The sequence below is a fragment of the Bradysia coprophila genome, unplaced genomic scaffold (assembly GCF_014529535.1).
Source record: "Bradysia coprophila strain Holo2 unplaced genomic scaffold, BU_Bcop_v1 contig_151, whole genome shotgun sequence".
In the NCBI taxonomy this organism is placed as follows: domain Eukaryota; kingdom Metazoa; phylum Arthropoda; class Insecta; order Diptera; family Sciaridae; genus Bradysia; species Bradysia coprophila.
In genome coordinates, this window is record NW_023503423.1 from 2,605,782 (window position 1) to 2,627,940 (window position 22,159).

The 22,159-nt window shown below is 35.5% G+C and overlaps 1 protein-coding gene across 1 annotated transcript in view; it reads right to left on the reverse strand.

The window, feature by feature from the left end:
• The window catches only part of LOC119074403 (GAS2-like protein pickled eggs), a 100,664-nt gene that overhangs the window by 73,086 nt on the left and 5,419 nt on the right, over window positions 1-22,159 (reverse strand). Inside the window, exons 2-3 of the mRNA XM_037180525.1 lie at window positions 16,596-16,829; window positions 16,324-16,418 (exon numbers count right to left, since the gene is read on the reverse strand). Coding sequence (XP_037036420.1) covers window positions 16,324-16,418; window positions 16,596-16,677 — 177 coding nt within the window. The 5' untranslated portion in view covers window positions 16,678-16,829. The remainder of the gene's footprint in view (window positions 1-16,323; window positions 16,419-16,595; window positions 16,830-22,159) is intronic.

Below are 22,159 nucleotides of genomic sequence, written 5' to 3' on the forward strand. Positions count from 1 at the left end.
GTCGTGTGGTAACTCGGTAACCTCGTTGTTAGCGGCCTATGTTCTCATAGGGATTTTAGCTGAATACAAATTCAAACTAGCGCAATTTGCTTTGATGAAATAGGAATAAATAGGAACATGACAAGGAATAAATTTTCGTGTGAATGTTGCTGATCCGAGGCGAAGACGAGGTCAATACATGAAAACGAGAATTTTTCAACTTTTATCCCGAGTTTTGACGCAGAAACTTCGGAAGCCGTTGTTGTGAATGACGTTGTGTTTACCTTGGGAAAAAGTTGGAATTTAACTTTCTCGGGTGACTTGTGACCCGTCTCGAAGAGCAATGTTAATTTTTTTTACCTTCAATGAACAAACTATAGCTTAGCGAATTTTCATGCCATTCGCAAGCTAACTGAAACGATTTTCAACTAAAACATAAAATTCAGATTAGACATTGATCGGCCATGTTCTCCAAAGCCTGGCGACCTTACATGCAATAGACTCGTCAACGTGCACATAATTTTGGAAAGGAATCAAAGATATCAATCGCAAAAGTGTTTAGTCTTATCCGAAAGTTTATCTCCGCAGTAATTATTTTCAATGTTAAATGAGAAAACACTTCAAGTCTGTGTGGACTTAATTAACTCTGAAATGAATAAATTAAAAATTGAAAATCTCCTTAATGGATTTGGAACATAAATTTCGTTTTATTTATTCCGCGATATTGATATATCGAAATGGCAGCAATCGGTTTTATTGATACAGAAAGCGGCACGTAACTAAATAATTCGGTTTATGCGAATTTGATATGCGACGTTGGAGAAATAATAATCGGCTAACGTCGGTAATTATCATCGACTTAAATTTATCGAATTGGTTCGGAAAGACCTTTAACTACAACACTTAGAGCTGGCTGTTGTGGTCATTTTTTTACATTCGAACCAAATTCACCACATAAATTAACGTGCAAGCCAAGAAGATCTCGTGCAATCGGCGAGTCAATCGTAAACCAAAACGAACGAACCAAACAGACCAATCAAAGAAAGATCCAAATTTTTTTCGTCTGCAACGAAGAACAACAATACTACCTGCTCGAATGAAAATATTTTTATTTTATTTTTTTCAGAGACTGTCTGGTCTGGATATTTACGGTTTTGTTGCTGAAGACGAAAGTGATTTATCGGTTTTTAAAATTCATCACAAAACTGCTTATTCTTTGGAAATTAGAGGGTAAATGTTTGATCATTTTGAGAGATTAAATTATTATTTAAGCGACCCTCACACGACCGATCTTTTGTTGTTCGAGTCATATTTTTCGGTTGGTCGACCCGTACTACACATGTGGTCTCATAACTTTACTGTGATAGTACAATCCTCGAGGCAAAATATAGCTCAAAGTTAGGGGCATTCAAATATTACGCACACCCAAAAATCCCGTTTTTGAAACCTCCTCCGCCGTGCACACACTTTTTAGGAATACAAAGACAACGTACTATTTGCATGACCATTGGTCATTGACCAATTATTTGAACTATTTAGGATTAAAGCTTTAGGGTGTCAGAAAAATTGTAAGTTGTCACCCTTTACGGGATGTCATTCACAGGTGGATTTTATTCCGCTCAGTGGTATTAATTTAAAATTTTTCTGTGGAAGATGAGCGAAGTGGTCAATTCAGACTTTTTTTTTTTAAATTTGTATGCAAATAGGACCAGTTTAAATTTCAGGTTCGACCCAAACCGGACTCATACTCAAACTTAAATTGAACCTGAAATTTTCGTGATGGATCCAAAGACCCGAAAATCGTAACTTTTCGTGAAAATTTTTAATTTAACGTGCAAAAATTTCGGGTTATCGAAACCCGGCCTGATCCATCCGGAAAATATCAGGTTCAGGTCAAACCCAAAAGTAAAAGTTCAGGTTTGTGTCAAGTTTAGGTGGAACCAATTCAGGTTCGGGTTGAAAGCTGAAATCGAAAATTTCAGGTTCAGTTCAAATTCGGGTCGAGCCTGAATTTGAGTTCAGGTTCAGGTTGAAATCTGGTTCGTGTCAACCTGCATCTGATCTGAGCCTTTACACGCATATCGTACGGGTCTCGCCCGCTTTCCCAAATCTACTTCTTGTTTGATATTATTGTTCTTGAAAATAACCACAATGTGAGATCAAAAGACGACTGCGTTGAATCTTCATTTTATATGATCCAGAGACATCCATAGAAAACGAAGAGAAAGAACACCCCATTGTGTTGAATTGTTTTTTTTATTACTTTTGTTGTTGAAAAAGAGTTGGCCGCAAACATTGTCTCCATAACATATTTTGTTCGGAAACAATATGAATAATTCATTGATTCCTGAAAAAAAAAATATTCCCGAACCCGATCCTGAATGTGTGTGTTTTGTGTAAATAAAATGTTTTGAAATGAGGAGACCACCGCATCAAAATTTCGTTTTATTATTTTTAGATTTCGAGTTATTCTTTCATGCGATAGCGGTCGTATTTAGCGCTTCATTATTTGGCTTGTACGAGACTAAATCCTAAATAGGATTTAAAGTAATGCATCGCTACAGAATGTTCATTGAAAAGGTCGACTGAATATTGTGTTTTTGGGATATTTTCAAAGAGACGTACAATGTTTCAACTCTACCTGGGAATTACCGTGGTCTTTTTTCATTCGTTTTCAGAGAATTTCCAATGAGATTTGGGGTTTTTAATGGATTAGGGTGCGAAAAAAGACTCGTTGACAATTTGACCTGTTACAGACAGCTGTCATCTGTTGTCGACAACGACAGCAAGAATAAACGACAAGCTCTGACTGATGAGGTCTTATAAAGCAAAAAACATGTTTAAAACAAATGAAGTAAAAGATTTCTGAAATCTATCTATGAAAATCTTCGATCAAATGAAGTAATAGTTTGAATAGTGAAATTGTTAATATGCTTACCGTCTGTAACAGGTTAAAGGCATTTAAATCTAATTAAAAATCCATTATTCCGGCGTTGTTCGGGACACAATGCTTTCACATATTTCATTGGAATCGATCCATAGAGTATTTTCATTCAGCCATTTGTGCAACAAATACCAGTGTACGACTCAATTTGTTGTCGGCTTTTTATAAAAACGAATGTCCACACAAATGAAGTAAAAGATTTGCCATAACAGTATTGGACTGGTGATATGCTTGCCGTTCAAGAAAGGCTAACTAACCGTAGACTTTGAGTTCAAGTAGTGGTTGAATAGATTCTAAGAAAGTCATTTGAATATTCTTCTTCAAAAATCCCTTCATTACAATTATTCTATCCGCCCGAAGTCATACCTCCCATTCTTCTACTTATGTTGAATGCTCTTCGGAATAATAACAGAGAAAAAATAATTCTTTCGTTAAGGCAACTTACGAAAATAGTCTCAAAACGCATAATAATGTGAGGGTCTAATTAGAAAAGTCATTCACATTGAAATTTTACGGTAAATTTATTCCAAAAATATCACATCACTTTGAGAATTTGAAATGAGGGAGAACGCATTTAGAGAACACATTTTTTTGTATTTATTTTTTGATTTAGGAAATGTTTAAAAGTTCTTGCTGGTAGAATAGTCAGAGACGAAAATTTCATGTCTATAATAGTCTACCATGCATCAATTTACCATAGAGGCGTCAATTTTTTTCTTTTGTTCCCATTGTAGCCATAGGGATTTATTGATTTACATTTACATACAACATGGGCTGTATAAAAATCTCTTAATTAAGTTGTTCGTTCGCTAGGAATGTCTGTCAATTTGAGAAACGTTTTTTCGGTTGAATATATTTTATATATGTTGCCGTGCATGTGCATTGTACTTTCCTTATAAGTACGTGCCTTACGCTAATTGGAAAATAAAACAAATTATTTTTTGTTATGAAGATTCTTCAATGACTTCATATTCTAGGGGAAGACATTAATAAATGTTAAGTACCAGGCATGGTCGATTCTTTAAAATCGTTAGATTTGTCTTGAACGAATTCAGTATTTATGTCAAAATAATTTGAAAATGAGTGCGTTTGAGTACGTTTTCGATATTTACTTCACAATGACGTTAGACCATACCTGCTGGTGCCATGGTACTTTACATTCGTTATGAGACACAAGGTCAGCCCGTTGAATGCCATGATACAAGCGTAGAGAAGCATAGATTTTTAAGAACAAAATATCTTGGATCAAGAGTGTTACCGATACCCCGCGACATTTTCAGTTTACCTTCAGGTAAACAACGTAAAATGTCACAAAAATAAGTCACAACAAGAACAAACGTCAATCGTGAACAGCCTCATAAGGAAGTTAACGGAAAATTAATAAAAGGAAGTCAAAACAAGAAGAAATACTGTGAGAGACTCTATCCCACCCTACGAATACTACGGTTATCAAAGGCTTAGCATCTGTTATTGGCAACGACATCAAGAATGTATGATGATATCCAGGCTCCAGCTAGAGTTCTCTAACATAGCAAAGTGGACTGTAAAACTAACGACGTACATGATTCAGTATACGCGATGCTTAAAACAAATAAATCAACAGATTAAACCGTCATTATCGTAAGATATAGCTAACAATATGGTACCATGAGAGCGGTGGGATTGAGAAAAGTGCAGCACTTTTTTTCCAGTGAGGAGAAAGTAGAATTTTTCGTACTTTAATTGTCACTTTGTTTATGTTTTAAAAAATGATCTGGTGAAATCAGGGCCTATTATTTGTCAATTTTGCGAAATTTTAAATTCATTGAATGAGGATTTCGTTAAATTCCACGAAATTTCGTTAAATTTTACAAAGTTTAGTTAAGTTTCGTTAAATTTAACCGAATTTCGTTAAATTTTACAAAGTTTAGTTTCGTTAAATTTCACAAACTTCGAAAAATTTCACAAAATTTCGTTAAATTTTACAAAGTTTAGTTAAGTTTCGTTAAATTTAACAAAATTTCGTTAAATTTTACCGAATTTCGTTAAATTTTACAAAGTTTAGTTTCGTTAAATTTCACAAACTTCGAAAAATTTCACAAAATTTCGTTAAATTTCACAAAATTTCGTCAAACACGAACTTAGAAAAATTCCCTTAAATTTCACAAATGCCCTGGGTGAATTCGTGTTTTTTTTAGTAGGTACACAGTCACATATGAAAAATCATTTCTTCTTCGCTCTTCTTCGAATTTCCTATTTGCTTCCATCGGTAAACAGATAACTATTGTGGGAATTTGGAGAACAGTAATACTCGTGGGACGTATACTTTAAACTTCTCACCAAAAAGTCTATTTGAAAAATGTAAAAACATAATCAAATTCCCAACTTTTTGTAGTGTGTCGACCATAAAAGCGAGATAACTTTTTTGTTTCAAAACATACATTCAATAGGCAAAAGACAATTTACAAATTTTGATCGTTATCCGCCGATAAATAATAAACGTTTTACACAATGTATTACATACAATGGCAACCAAAACAAACAGTGAAAGAGAGATAAAAATTGGATCACTGTGTATAACAAGTCATCAAGTCCATAAAATCGTATCCATTTCTACTCAATTAGATTTGTGTAACATAACAAGAGAACAACTGAACAACATGTAATTCATCAAAGCATTTCATGTTATTCATTCTTGAAATTATGTGACTTTGAAATGTTGAACGATTGAGATGGAGAAAAAATCAAACCGCGTCCATAACGAACGAGAACCAATGTGAACAAGGAACATTTTTTTCCGATTCGTCATTTCCATCTGGTCGGCTCAGTCATTTCGTTGTACACCAATGGGTTCGATGTGACCATTTCATAATTTTTCAAACCAGACGAAACTTATGATATTTTGTAAGTTTGCAAACGAAGCGAATAAATGGCTCGGTTTTAATAATTTTAAGTGATTTATTTATGCGTCAAAGCTTGACATAGAACTAAACTTTGAAATGTGAATTTCTTAACCATACGTGCATGTTGAATTAGAAACACAATTTATTCTCTGCGTCGTATACATATTGTAGGTACGGGTTTACTTTTCGAAAAAAAACATAAATTTCAGCACACTTCACAAGACATAAATACAATTTAAACAATTTTTTTTTCGCTCACTTTTTTATCGAATATCATTATGTCGAATATGGACAGCGTTCCACATTATTATTGTTCAATCACAGCGAATTGATTCTTAAAATAGGATTTTAAAGTAAAGGTTTTTCTGTTGTCTCGTAAGTTGGTTGCGAAACGCTTATTTTTCGTGTGTCATTGCAGAACGAGTGGAATGGACGCTTTTCGATACTAATGCCGAAATAAGATTCATTTCGATAGTTAGTTATAAAATGAAGTGTCCTTTTCGACGAGTTGCTCTTTTCAACACTTGGGCTGAAATAATAACTAGGATCTTTGGTTGGTTGGTTGGTTGGTTGGTAGGTGTTACTGTTATTCGAAAATACTGTTGACTGAGTCTTTACCACCTTCGTTAACCGAATCAACGACTTAGAAATATTTCCAAAATTTCAATCTTGGAACCAAACACCTCACACGGCTGTGTATACTCTTTTTGGTCTTGCACAACACGATGCGGTTGAATCGGCACTGTTGACATGAGTCATTGCACGTGTGGTGTCGATGGACAGCTCAGACTTCGAGCATTTCAAAATTAACCATTTCAATTACAAACAATTTTAATAAGTGCGTCTCAGGTACCTCTGAAACCTGCAAATTTTACCAAATATGAGGGAAAAACTTTGAGCTACTGTCGGCCTCTATGTAGTTGGTCTCCAAAAATAATTTTTTGGTCATTGGTAGAGGAAATGTTGCTCTACTGCCAGAACTATTTATTAACTTCATTCCTCAAGTATCCACGCCTCTATGACTGTTTGAAATTCACGTTTTTTTTTTTCAACTTTAGCATGTCTCTGCCGGCTTCACTTGCACTTAGGGTACCAAATTTTTGTACAATTGTTATTAGAATTTCAGGCACTATCGATTGAAACCACAACCAGTTTTCCTCCACTCTCTCTGTAGACAGGATGGAGATGGACGATGCACCACTGTCACCGAAAATGCGGATGAAAATCAAAAATTTTTGTGGAACCTTGTTCAGGGCTCCGATCTGACTAATATTATCGGAAAATATCAAAAGTGCATCGAACTGCTCAGTTAAAATTAATTCAACCGTACCGTGACAACACTCGTACTTTGTTGGGTTTAATTCCATACTCTTATCGACAATAGCTAATTTCTCTCTTCCTTTCTTTTCTTCCAAAACGAATGCACTTTTCGTTTTGCACACCTGAATCTCGACGGTGCATTTATTTCCTGAACGTGATTATTTTGGGAAGCAATTATTCAATTTTGGCGTCGTTAGCGGCGATAAAAGAGTGAATACAACAAAACCGACACACACAAAAAATACCGAGCGTGGTTGGTATGATTGTTGTTGGATCGGTTTCTTTTAGAATCACCGCATGCGGTTTGATTTTTCGACCACTTGCCATGGTGTTTCTGCGATAAGGACGCCTTTCGTATTTTGGACTGTGTCTGGTGATGAATCAACGATCGGGTTTGTATAAATAAAACTGAGAATGGAGTTATAGCGAAAGCATCAACGGTCTGGGTGTAAATTGGTCAATTTCGGAACGACTTTTTTGCGCATTGTTTGTGGCATATATTGTGAGAGCCAGTGAGAGCCAGAGTCATATTGACGGAAAACAGTGTGAAGGCGTAAGGGGGCGTAGTGTGAGGTGTGAAAAACTGTCTTATCGGAGGACAACTAATATTACTTGTTTATTACCAAGCGGAGAAAATAGGAAATTCCAACAAATTCGAAAGTTTGCGGCCAAAGCGAAGCGAGGGGAGAAAATATGAAATTCCAACAAGAGCTCGAGTTGGAATTTCCTATTTTCCTCCCGAGGTGATTTTTTCACAAAACAAACACACCGAATTATGTTGAAACTCATGAATTATGTATAAACGCTGACTAATGAATGGTTTAAACAACAAAAGTAACAGACTTGTAGTGACAGTACGTTCGTCATTTGTAGCTGGTTAAAAACACACAATTTTATCAGACAATCAATCAGAAGCTATGAACTCCGATTCATTGGAATGCCATTTACAATTGAAATGAACTGACCGTTTTGGACGCATAGATGTTATAGAAGTGTTTGAAAATGACTCTAAAGTCCTATCGAATTTTTTCGATGATCAACCATTTTCTGTGTGATTCAATCATAGCATACGTACAGATCAGCGGCAAGTCAAGTTAATCATTATTAGATGCATTTCAATAAAATAATTTATTTTGACAGAGATGAATTCATATTGTGTCATCATTTGACCCGGACTTCATGCATGAATATTAATGGACGAAGACGATATTCGTTGATCGGCGAGTTTCTTTTTACAGTGGAAAGTTTCGTTGACTCAAGGGTGGCATTTTGACACAAATTGACTAACTAACAGTCCAAATCCAAATTAACTGTCGGCATTTAACTATAGCCATGAGTGCAGTATGATAATGCTAAATAAAATTGAAACACCTGACAAGAGTGTATCACTAAAAGTGATCTATAAAAGTGTTAGCAATTCTCATGATCAAGGGTCTACTCTTGGAATCACAACATTTATAGAAATGAAAGTTCAGAGAATGGTGACGGTTCGAGATTACACAGACGAATAGAAGGACGAACAATTCAGCTGGTTTTCAGGGTAAATAATAACATTCGAGAGATGGCCTGATAGGTCCGCCATTTAAAAAACGTTTTGGTGTCCATGTAATTTTTGGGTGCCGATTAGGATCAGCGCCACCACCTCTCGATTATAATTCTATCGGTTTTCTGTTTCTCTATTAGAATTGAGGAAAAAAACGATTTTCCGACTATTTCAAATGTTTTTTCTTCGTTTGACGTTTAAAACGTCCCAACTGTCACAAATATTCAGTTTGAAATGTTGGAAATCTTCAAATTCAAAAAAATACCAAAGTTAATCCACGTATGTACACCTGAACCTGCAGTCAATTTATAATACTAAAACCGATTCGGATATCTAAACAGAGAAAAATGTGCTGGAATAATAACCGAGAATTTTTTTCTTATTATTTTTGAGTTTTATGCAAATGTTTGTATTGTTTTTAAACAAAATAACAAGTGCGCGCTGAATGACGCGTCTACAACTAACTTTAACAACAATATTCTGTATGGGAATTTGTGTATGGTAAATGGCGAGGTAAATGGCTAGAAGGTTCTTCGACTCCTTAAAACAAAATATATTTTATTATGAAATATACAAGAACCGCACGAAAAACCATATTATTGTGTACGTCGATGCACGCTTACAAAGTGAAAAAGTTTCAGTTTAGCTCTTTTCGATACTTTTTTTTATTGTTTATGAGGAGGTCGACTATACTGGCTATGCACAGCAAGTGGCATAAGTCTCCGAATAGACCGAGAGCCTACGGTGCATATCAGTTTGTGTATGACAATGTCCAAGAGAAGGGCATATACCAATCACACAGTAACAAATTTAGCAGGCAGTTGGTTAAGTATAGTTTCCACTTATAAAGAGCACTCCATTTAGCCTCCGTCTACATGACAGTTGTAAAATTGTACAAAAGAACTTTCACGCAAACGGAGTGGAAATTGAATTTATTTTGTTCTATTTTACAACTGTCATGTAGACGGAGGCTAAACGGAGTGCTCTTTTTAAGTGGAAACTATACTTTAATCTCTCAGGAGATCGGTCTTGGAATGGGGAATCTCCCATATGGAACACTTTTGAATCTGTAGTTTGATCTCATATGCCGTAGTTAGTTGGATGTTGTGCCGGCTGAGTGTCATTTTCAGAAATTTTCAGAATTTTGATTTTTTTTTTTAATTTTGAAGAAGATTTCAAATTCCGAATCATAATCCCTGGTGTAATGTAGGAATATGTCATTTGAAACAGTGCACGGTATTTAACGTTGGCTCTAGGCCTACGAGTTATGGCAGTATGAAATGGAATCGGTATGTTCAGCACATTAAAATTTATTCATCTTTTCGAAATATAAATTGTTCGGAAAAATATTGTAAACAAACAAGTTGTTTTCGTTTATGATTTGTCCCTGAATGTGAACAAAAAATAAAGAAGAAAAAATCGTGAGCGCCTATTTTGTGCTTTTTTTCATTCTTCTTCTTCTTCTTCAAATCTTCATCTGCATTTCATTTATTTATATTTTTAACTTTACTTTAACAGCATTATGCGCAATCAGTTAATTTGAGGTATATTTTTTTCCCGCAGTTCTTTGTATTTAACGATCTTTAACGAATTGAATTGTGGAGTGTAGGTTTTTGAGTGTCATTTACGTTATTTGAACAATAAATTCAATATTTTATTAACCCAGTTCCGAGACCAACACGGCACATATGGTAATATGAATATTCTCATTGCTTGAAATACAATTTTTTGTAGTTATTAAGAAATGCACAAATATCGACAATAACGGACAGCTGCAGCAATTCTTTTATTTCAATTGCAATACGAATTAAAATATGCAAAATTGCTACTCAATATGCAAGTGCTGTTGAAAACAATCAGCTAGTTCTAATACAGTAATCAACGGTTCATCTTATTACTACCAAGAGAATCGCAAAAGAAAGTGTTCGTAACTTACCAATGGTAAGAGGCAACAAACTGGGTTAGGTTGACAAATATATCCCACAAAGGCAAAGACACAATATTTCACTCCATAACTCTCACAAGACTTGTCACACAAAGATAAATGTGTCTCACATCCCCTGGATTTCACTGTTTCCCAGACTGTTTTATCAGTTCACAACATTTGTTTAGAAAACATCAACAGTCCGGAATCAGTTTGGTTATATCTCTTATGAGCATGTGTAACAATATTGAATTATAAGAATAATGAAATCTGTTGGTTCCTATAAAATAGTTTATTTATCCAACTAGGTGAGGTCTCCGATAGTATTGTCTAGTGAGGTAGCAGGGTCAGAAAATTGCTGCCCAGAATAAAACTGCAAAAGCATTAAAAACATATAAGTTAATTTTCCTTAAAATTCGCTAATCTTTGCCACCCTTCACAGCTAATAAAATGTTCTCAATAATTGACACGTAGATTAAAATTGTCAGTGCCTCCGTTCTTAGTTCATACTATTTCGGTCAATTATTATTAATCGTAGAGGCAGCACTTCTTGACAAGCCTTAAATCGTAACTTAATCAGAGAGATTACCCTTGACGCCACAGTGAAGACACATAGGAACAAATTTGACTGAAATTGTTGCAAATACAAATGTCATAAATATTTACCGTCATCGCAAATACGCTCAGGTATACGAAGGACCCTTAACTGATACACGAACTGTTTTGTAACCGATTTCGAAAACATTTCTGCATTTTTTTTGTGTTCCTTAATCGGATAAAATTCGAGACAAGAGCTTGATGTTTAAATCTTCAATGCATTTTAATAACATGAAAACATCCAATTTCCATGTATACTTCTCCCTCCGATGTGACCCATGTCAGAGAAGAAGAATGAGAAAAAAAGACCCGAAGATGATAACTGAAATGTTCATGGACAAGATTCCAGTAATTATAATAATTACATATTCAAACATCCCATAAGACATGAATATCTTGTACAAATATTTAGTTTTAAGAAGAAGAAAAAAACAGATTTTTATTATACCCACAAGAGTCGCGCGAGAGCTACGAAAAGAAATCATAATTTCGCGGGAACATTTACGTTATATTCGAAGCTACAACATAATGGCTCGCAGCACAACATCATCGGTAGATGAACCAAATTGATGTAGTAAGTCCTTAAATTTGAGTTTTCGTTATTTTGATCCAATTTTGTACAGACTATCTCTTCTATTATCGATAAAAACAACAACAATGAACTCCGGCTGAGGTATGTTAAAACTAATGAAGTCATAGATTCTGTGTCAATCTGTTAAAAATGATTTGATCAATAGCAGTAACAGATTGGGCAAACTGTTGGTGTACTTTTGCCGTCTGTGAAAGGTTCAACCATAGTCGGGTACCAACAAAGTATGTCTGTTCGCTCACAGTTTCGAAACGTTGATAACATTTCAACTAAAAAAACAAAATTTCAACTTCAATTTATTCACATATATGAACGGAAGAGATGTTGTTGCTCATAATGTGTACTTCGTGATGTATTACAGCCGAATCTCGTACAATTTTTTTTAGACTGCGAACGAGTCGAGTGAGTGTACAATGAAAGTGCATCAATTTCTCTTATCAGACCTAACAAATAAACGAGCAAATAGTAATGGTGTCGTGGGAGTCAAGTGTATAATGTAATGGTTTTGTCTAATCTGAATCGACTCCAGTTGTAACCAGTGCATTGTCTCCATTCATTAGTTTCATTGACATGTGTGTTAAGTGTATTGATTTTTATGAAAACAGACTTTATGTTCACTCAAACGGTATCGTAGAAGTGGGAACAGAAATAGACAACAAAATATGAGGAAGAGCGTGATATATAAGTCAAGTACGATATGAATATCGAACGTTGTGTTTATCTCACAGATTACGGTCTTGTTTTGAATTGCACCTCTTCGGTAAAACACGTCCGCAGTAACTCATTCTCTGGTTAGAATGAACGGAGAATGTTTTTGTCCGACTCAGTAGAATGAGTGCTAGAACATTCGACTACTGGCCTCACGATATGGCAAGATAGATTTTCGTTCATTCTGTACCTATACCTCTGCCGAGGGATAGACGACATTTCTACGCGGTCAATATCGTCAGGAACAACATTATCGTTGAAAAAATCGTTTTTTGAACGATAAAGTCGTTCAAAAAACGATCCAAAAAAAGGAAATTGAATTCATTTTGTAAATTCTAACAATTTAATATCGATTCTGTCGAAGATGACCATTTCGTATGCAGACTATAAGCTGAATTGTAAGGAAATTAATTAAAAACAAAATAATCTGACACCCGAACCGAACTACACATTTGAATGCGATTCACATCGTGAACGTCTCTCAAACAACTCATCCGTCAACGATACGAGATAATTAATGGGTTGTAATGTTTTTGATGTCTGTTTAAGTTTGCTTTTACGTTCAACAAAAAAAATCGTTTTATGAATGAATTTTAATGAGAATTGATACTATGATTGATCGTAAAACTTTTTTTTGTTTATTTTCTGGTTGTTTTTGTATGTGCTGTGCTCTCTTCTCTATCTCTCTTTCTGCACATTATCTCTTCGTGTTTTCTGTTGTTTTAAAAGTTCACGCTGAATCAATATGTATATTCGTTGGTTTCGTCCGCTGCAGGTTTCTTATTTATGAGTTTATAAATGTACCTGTTCGATCGCGAAGGTATATAAAAAAAGGTGTTTTTGTGGTACATTCAGCGCATGATGCAGGCATAATGAATTCAACATAATAAATGGCTTTATGTTCAATAAAACGATTTAATTAAATCGAATTTATAGCGGTAATGAGTGTGAAATTTTTCACTCAATGTCTTAACTAAAAGATTAGATAAATGGTGCACGAGGAAAAGTGTATGCAACCAATACCGAGAACTCGGCGGTACAGGTCAGATATTTTGACAAAAATCCCAGAAACAAACTTGCGAATTTATTGAGTCATCAGGACAAATATTTCGCTTTGAGAAGATAAGGGGAAGAGGGCTGGTCGAACCGGCCTGGTTTCGTAATTACGTAAAGAAATACAGAGGCACAAGAACTCAATAGTCTCTTTATAATACTGTGGCTAATGGCACCGGGTGTGATTAGCATTAGTATAATAAAGAGACTATTTGCACCAGGTGCGAAGGGCATTAGTATTATAAAGAGACTATTGGCACCCGGAGCCAACAGTCTCTTCCGGTAGTAAAAACATTAAATCAAACCGCCGCTATATAAACTTTACAACATGTCTACTGCAGGCAGGTACAAAATCATTCTGGAAATTTTGCAAATTAGGAAAAAAGTATTTTCGTCCCTTCGTCTCGTCAAAATGTTTATTGTTCGCCATCGCCCATAATTTTTTCAGACTAATTTGACCGGGATTTTCTTTACAATGACGATAATGATGTGATCAAGTGGTAGTTGAAATGGTATATCATTTCACAGGACAACAATTGGTCGTACCGAAATGCAAATTGTATTTGCTGCACTCATAATTTACATGAACCATAACAATGTCAATTTGTATAATTGAGCACATCTGGTAGAATTTCGTTGATGGGTTGACGGGACCTAATAGCAGTCGTTCAGTAAACGTTTAGATATTTTTATGTGTAACTAAATCGGCAGAAATTACTGTCGGCAATAGAAACTAATGTGTACATGGAATGAGACTATAGCAGTGGCATTTGATTTATTTTTATTTAACATCCCTTGCTCACAATAATGCCAACAGCAGAGAGAAACCGCAGGGAGTAATGTGTAAGTTTTAATGATTTTTTCCTTCTGACGATTCAAAGATCTGCGATTTCTTACGGAGAATATTTTTTTTTTTAAATACCGCCAGCCATATAACACCCTTGCTCTTGATATTGTTTTAATGTAATCCCACATTCAACAAATTTACAAACATCCCGTCCTATCTACCAACACAATCGTTTTTCTTACGATAAAAGTCACCCCTAAATAACGATAGAACATTATTGCGTATCAGCTCGAGTCGCTGTACAATTTATTCGATTTACTCCCCTATCCGATAGCGTAATATAAATGCCACTGTATGCATTTTGAAATATTGTGTGCAATAAATGGTCCACAAAAAATCGTTGTCATGCACCATTATAGCACATTTGAACCTGACTGTAAAATAGGCTTTTAAAGAATTTCTGTTTTTGTATTTATCTGTTGTTGGGAGTTTTTTATCGTCTTTTGTGGCTATACATTATCAGCAACACTTTGAAACCTTTTCGATTTTATCTCTTTTTCTACTTTTTTGTCAGTCTATTCAACATTAGGGAGTATCGTCATTTGATTCTAATTTTAACTTGATGTGGGACATTGAAGCTCCTGTTTCAAGATACACTTGCCGTATGTAACAGTGTTGAACAATGATGTTAACGTACAATCAAAAGAATCAGTTGAATATAGATTTTCCCAAGCGGATTTATGTGGACAATTAAAAAGGCTCGACCTGTTACGACGGCATTGGAATTTCGAACCAGAAAAACGTCTAAATTCACTGCAGATCTAACGTTCTTGGATATGGAAGACAGTGGTTCATGAAAATGTCACTTATTTTTAGGAACTGATCTCTGGTGACTTCAAACTGGTTGAAAGTCCAAATGTAAGGCGAAAAAATGGCCAAAAATGTAGTAAATGTCTAGGAAAATCGTCAGCAACGTCCCAAAAATGGAACTTAATCCTTGAACAGAAATCAGGTTGAGAGGAAGTAGAGATGAAATGTCTGTGCAAGAAACACTAGAACTAGCATCCCAAATCAAAGCTTCGATTCCATTATTGATCTAGAAAAAACTTAGAAAATCTGTATTGGCATTGTAACATGAGTTTCCTTGGCCATATCTCAGGCTACTGAACATATGGATCATGAGCCGACTGAAAACAGAAGTACAGGAATAAGGCTTTCAAATGACATCTCATTTATGAAAAATGGATCGGAAATGACCATGGGACAAATGGCTTAAAAGTTGGTGAATTTTCCGGGACACTTTTTCGTGTGAAGTGCCGCCTCCATTCCGACCCATCGAAAGAAAAGGTTCTTCAATGAAATATCGGCAATGAGTCATACTTTCCAGAACAGAAGAAACTTTTTAAAAAGATCTTGTGGATTCCGAGTTATTCGGACTTCAAAGGTTTTCATATAAGTGACTTATCCGGATGGAAAAAAAAGTTTTCTATTTTCTGGAAAAAGTTTTTGTTCGACAACAAATCATGACAAACAATAGGGAACAAAGAAAAATCTTAAAAATCTCTGAAGGCGTTCGGAAGTACCTCAACTCTTCATTTTTGTTAGACACAAACTAATGCTCATTCCTAATAAGATGTTTCACATAACAAAATCGAACAGAGACTAGTATACATAAGTGAAAATTGCAAATCGTTACCAAAACCTTCACACGATCCGTTGCTGTCGGCTTGACTTTAATTCAGATTTAAGTGTAACCCAGAAAATGCAACCAAAAAAAATGGATTTTTCTTCTCAATTAAACTTGAGATTTTTACTCGATTTGGTAAAAGTATGTTCGCGTTAGCCTACGCATTATTGACGAATATTATGACGACAATATTTCCATTATCAAAATGTTCACATGACCGTTTAAGTCACATCAGCAAAAAAAATGATATTAATTGACTGCTCTCAATTACAACAAGCACTTAAAACGAGAAACACAGCAAAACACTCACCTTGCATAATGCTACACCCGTATCGAGTCGGTCCATAAAATTGTCTGTTGTTATACGCAGCTCTGGATACATTAAATTTAGCCATTCAGCCAGATCTGTTGAATAATAAGTTGCATCGATTAACTTTACGGTTTTACGATTAAGTGTTTCGGGATGTTGATTGTCGAAGCGACATTCTTAAACATGGGGAAAGTCAGTAGCGACACTACACCGACTGACTGTGTCTCTATGACTAGATTTGAAGGGTTAAACAGATAGAAGCGACCACTTACCTTCTCGCATTGCATACAAGTACTCCTCACTGGACTTGAATGGTCGATATGATCGGGATTCTAAGAGGACGGTGTTGGCCATTTTGTTTTGATTTGTTTTCTATTTGCTTTTGATTCGAAATCGCTTTTTATCACAATCGTTTAACACTCGATAATTTGCACACTGGGAAATTTCGGTCTAGCAACACAAACGACTATGTTTCGTTGAATGTTGACATCGGATTTAAGTAGAGCCTGCAAAACAAAAGAAAAGGATTAAGAAACGGTTGTAGTGGGACACAAAATAGATGGCATAGAGATATGTTTAACGGAATTAAAATGAGAACAAAAATTGCGACAAAAATTTCTGCGAACATCTTTTGCATATCAATAATTTGGGGCTCAGCAATCGATGTTCTGTGAATATGAAAAATGTTCGTCAAGTCTCGTAAAAATTGAAATTCCATACAATGCCAGTTCAAGGGCATGAAGAATACAATGAACTGTGGAATTCATTTAAAATTAGAATACTGACACTCATGGCTACTATAAATAGCGAACACTTCATTCAACACATTCCGATGTTACTTTCGTATTAAATCATAAGTGTCGACGTGCACTTCTCCCGAAGGGTAACGCACATCACACTGATAAAAAAATTTACGTCCAGTATGTATGAAATGGCTGGCAGACAGCTTCATTTCTGCCTTACTTCGGATATGTATATTCCAACGTCTGACATGTATATCCAACGTCTGACATGTATATCGTACATGTCCGACGTATAGTCATACGTACTGCTCGTGACTATTCTTGTCACTCGTATGTTTGTACGTCAAACATGTACGATATACTTGCCAGACGTTGGAATATACATATCCGAAGTAAGGCAGAAATGAAGCTGTCTGCCAGCCATTTCATATATACTGGATGTATGTTGACGAATTGTTTTTATCAGTGCAGAATTTGATTCCCGTTTTATCGTTAGCTATACGTTACTCGCAAGGAGTTCAGCCAGTAATCTCTCTAGTTTTTTGAAAAAACTATCAAGAGATTCCTTTCTATTACTTCAAAATGTTGAGGAAACACTTACAGAGAAACTCTGGATGATAGACTCGGTCTTGTAAATCCGAGGATCATATTAATGGAAAGGAGATACAAGTTGTCATACATCGAAGAGAAAGAATCCAATTGATGTAAACAGGATTGGTGACATGAAACCTCTAAGAATGCAGGTGACTACACAAAAAAAAATCGATGAATCATTCGAAAATCAAGTTTGCGTCAAGTTCTTGCGCACATAACTTCACTACTGATCCTTCCTACTGTAGCACTATAGGAGACTACATTGAAAATAAACTTGGAGTCGTTCAGTAAGAGAATACGAAGTCTGTAAAACACTATGTAGTACACCCTTTCTTTGTCAAACTGGGGTTACAATTGGATGATTCGACAGAAGTTACTTGAATCTTCCTTGTACAAACTAGTCTTATTACTGGGCGTTTCGACAGAAACAATACGAATCTACCTTGTACACAAACTGGCCCAACAATTGGGTGTCTACAAACTGGAACTAACGATCGGGTCTTTCGACAGAAGTTACTTGAATCTTCCATGTACAAACTGGCCTAACAATTAGGTGTTTGTAAACTGGCCCAACACTTGGCTGCCTTAACAGAAGCAACTTGAATCGTCCTTGTATAAACTGACGTAACAATTGGGTGTTTACAACGTGGCCTACAATTGGCTGCTTCGACAGTAGTTACTTGAACCTTCCTTGTACAAACTGGCCTAACAATTGGGTTGAATATTGAGTGTTTCGATAGATAAATCTTCCGTGTACAATGTGGTCTAACTGGGTATTTCGACAGAAGTTCCTTGAACTTTCTTCAATAATTTAGATAAAATTGGGTCTTTCGACAGAAGCCATTGGAAACTTCCATGTACAAACTGGTCTACCTGGATTTTTCAGGTTGGGATCAAAAGTCAGTTTTTTCCGTATTTTGATGAAAGAGAAGCAAATACTGTGACAAGTTAACAAAGGCAAGTTATTATTAACTGGGCCTTGGGTTTTCTCGCCCTAATCAAAACACTTTGTTAGAGAAAAATTTATTTTCGTTTGACGTTTAAACGTCACTTTGATAGATGGATGATGTTTTTAAAACTATCATAAAGAGTGGTCTGCTTCCTGCTGAAGTCACATCTCTATTGAGTCCAATGAAGCATGGCCGTATTAAATTTTCCAACCTAAAATATTTTTGTTGGATCTCCTTTCTACACGTTCGGTTTTTGATTCTTCCAGCGTGATCAGATAAAACATAAATTTTCGACAATATTTTTGTGATAATTTATGGTCTTCGCTACGTAACTGTTAACGAAATTAATGTTCATCGTCGACATTCTGCCATAAAATCACAAAATGTTAATTCCACCATCAAGTTCACGGTTCCACCCCAACACCACGATTTTTCAATAAAAAATATTGCGAAAAAAATGCACTTTGACGGCATCGTTTTGTTACGGTAGAACATAAAAATCTTTCATCGAAATTTATGCACAACTTTTAATGCAAGCGTGCACTGTATACACTCTTTTTTCCCCGTCCCATCTCTCTCTCTCTCTCTCTCTCTCTCATTTTGCATACCAAAAGATAAATGTTTTGATTTGATTATGTAGCCATCGCGTACACACACGATATAAATCAGCGTATAAAATACCTTGAAACCTTGAAAATTTAAATAATTGTTTGTTACAACTAAAAAGATATCGCCCACACCGAACCGCGATTATATGTCGCTTTTGTAGAAAAATGATATTAAAATGCCGAATGATGATTTTTATCGAGCATGACCTTGGAGTTGAATATCCGACAATGCCTCCCATATACCCATACCTGTGTGTGATGTTATAATAAATGAAGTTATAAAAATCATTTCTGTCGAAAAGTAACTTGCGTAAGTGAAAAATGTGTTAAAGAAGATTATAAAATTGAAAATATATTCAATTCAATGCAAACTGATCAACTGTAATACACTCTCAATAAAACGCTCAAATAGTTTAATCCATCCAATCAAATAAATTGGAATTAAACGAAACGAAATTGTAATAGTTGACGGTGCCGATCAATCGATTTTACAGCATTCGTTCTTATATCTACGCCGAGTAGCTAGTAGTAATCTACGCCGAGTAGCTAGTAGTAATCTACGCCGAGTAGCTAGTAGTAATCTACGCCGAGTAGCTAGTAGTAATCTACGCCGAGTAGCTGGTGCCGCACTCTCTTTTAAAGTTGGAATTTGAACGATTTATTGGGATTTATGGATTTGTTGGTTTTATTGAAATGTACTGTGAAAGCTTTTATCGGAAAAGTGATCAGTAGATCAGCGGACTCGGCCGGTTATGGAACCCCATGTGCATTTCAATGAAAGTAGAGAACAGGTATGGTCGATCGCCGAATTTGTCTTAAACGCACTCACATTTTATGTCAAAATAATATGAAAATGAGTGCGTTTAAGTACGAAAATCAAATTTGTATGTCCTAATAGACCATACCTGTTTTACACTTTCATTGGTGCATTTGGGTAAAAATTAAAATTTTAAAATCGATTCTTCCTATGTACAATGAATGGCTAATGCTTAAATATATCGTTCGAACCAGACTTCAGCGAATATATATTTTGTGGGAGCAAATCAAATGGTTGAGTTGTATCGGGTAGAAACTGCGGCCATTGACACGTTCCTTAGATGAGAAGAGATGGATGCAGAGTTCCGTCACAAAGCTAATTTTGCAACAAATCTGTGAACAGTGGCTGTAGCGGACCCAACCATAATATACCATTGATTGGAGAGCGTTTATAACACTACCTGTCACAGCAGCTTTTTCGATTAGCATCGAACAATTTATTAAGATTTTTCGGTAACAGAAACTACTCCCACGCCACATCAATCCTGACATTTTCTTTTAATAAGTCAACTGTTGTAACGAGACACGGTTCATTTAAAAACTGAAACGGTAGTGCTTGTTTGATCGGTTGATCTTGTCATAACGAAACCAAAGATTTGACAAAAGTGACCGCCTATAATCCAATTTTCAAAAGATTAAAAAATGGTCCAGAATTAACCAGAATTAACTGCATTTACGTACGAACAATCAAAGCGTAGCAGAGCAGAGCTGTGATCAAAGGTAAATGAATTATTGAAAGATGAAAGTCTCTGCGAATTACGTACGGATTATGGTTGATATAACGAGAAAAGTGCAAGGGGTAACTAGATTGTGTTAAAATTCAAAGAAAATGTTAGAAGCATTTTCTGGTAGGTCATATTTTAGGGGAATTCAATTCCCGAAATTACCTGGTTTCCCGTCACATTTTATCTGTCACTTAAAGTAATAATAGATCGAAGTGCCTTACAAGTTCGTCTCTCCCTAAGGGTTTTATGCGTACGGTAGTGTAGGGCCACATATGATGTCACATTGCTTTACAGATTTTTTAACACTCCATAAAGTGTTTAACACCCGAAAAGTGTAAAAATATCGAAAGTGAAGCCACTCTTTTGTGATTAGCATCTGTAAACCAACAACATGTTTTTTGTGAATACGTACGATTAATCAGTGAGTTACCATAACTAACAACCACATTTCACTATTAATTGTAGTTTTACGAAAATCCCCCCGGCTAAATGCTGATTAATCACTGATTCGTCATCATGTTAATCACTGATAGAGTAAAAGGTTGGTTTCCTCTTGAAAACTAGCCCAAATTTGTAAGAACCGTCACGTTTTCTCGAACATCCTCCACCTAACCGTATGATGTCATTTGTGAACAGTATCCATTAGCTATGCATGTATGGGTCTCTTTTCAGACTTGACTGAATTTTTCGAGCTTCCACATTCACATTGAATTTGTCACGACTTTCTTACCTGTCAGGGTCAGAGTTAACTCATTAGGAGATTTTTTGGGGAATTTCCAAATATTGATTAGATCGAATTGTATCGTCCTTAAGGTTACATTTTAAGGTTCATTTACATAGATGAAAGAAATAAGTTCTTTTTACAGTCGCTCAGCCATTGAAATGACTAAAATAGATATTTGTCCGAATTGCTGGCGAAAATTGTCAAGTGAAACTGGAGCTGTTACTCTTATTGAACAACACCTCTGTAGTCTAGATATCATTGACCAAACATTTTGTAACTGTAATTCTTCACTATCCGCCCTGCTGAATGGAAACACTAAATTTCAAACCAATACCTCGAACATTCAACGTCAGCTTATTCCACGTCTTGCTATTTTTAACGTTTGCAAAACTCAATTTTTTTATTAGTTCAATTGAAATTCATCGTATTCTCATTCTACACTCTATCATAGTGATACACAACCGATATAACAGACAGACACATCACTGGTGTGCATGAGTCATGGAGATGAAATTTATTTGTCTTTTTACTCATTACCATATTTTCCTTGTCGCATATATGATGTGACGAAGAAAATTGTGTGATGAATTCATTTTACTCGACAGCCAGTAATGAAATGCTAGACCGTTTCTTCGAGTCATGATAAATTTTTGTATATACGCATTGTGCGGCACTG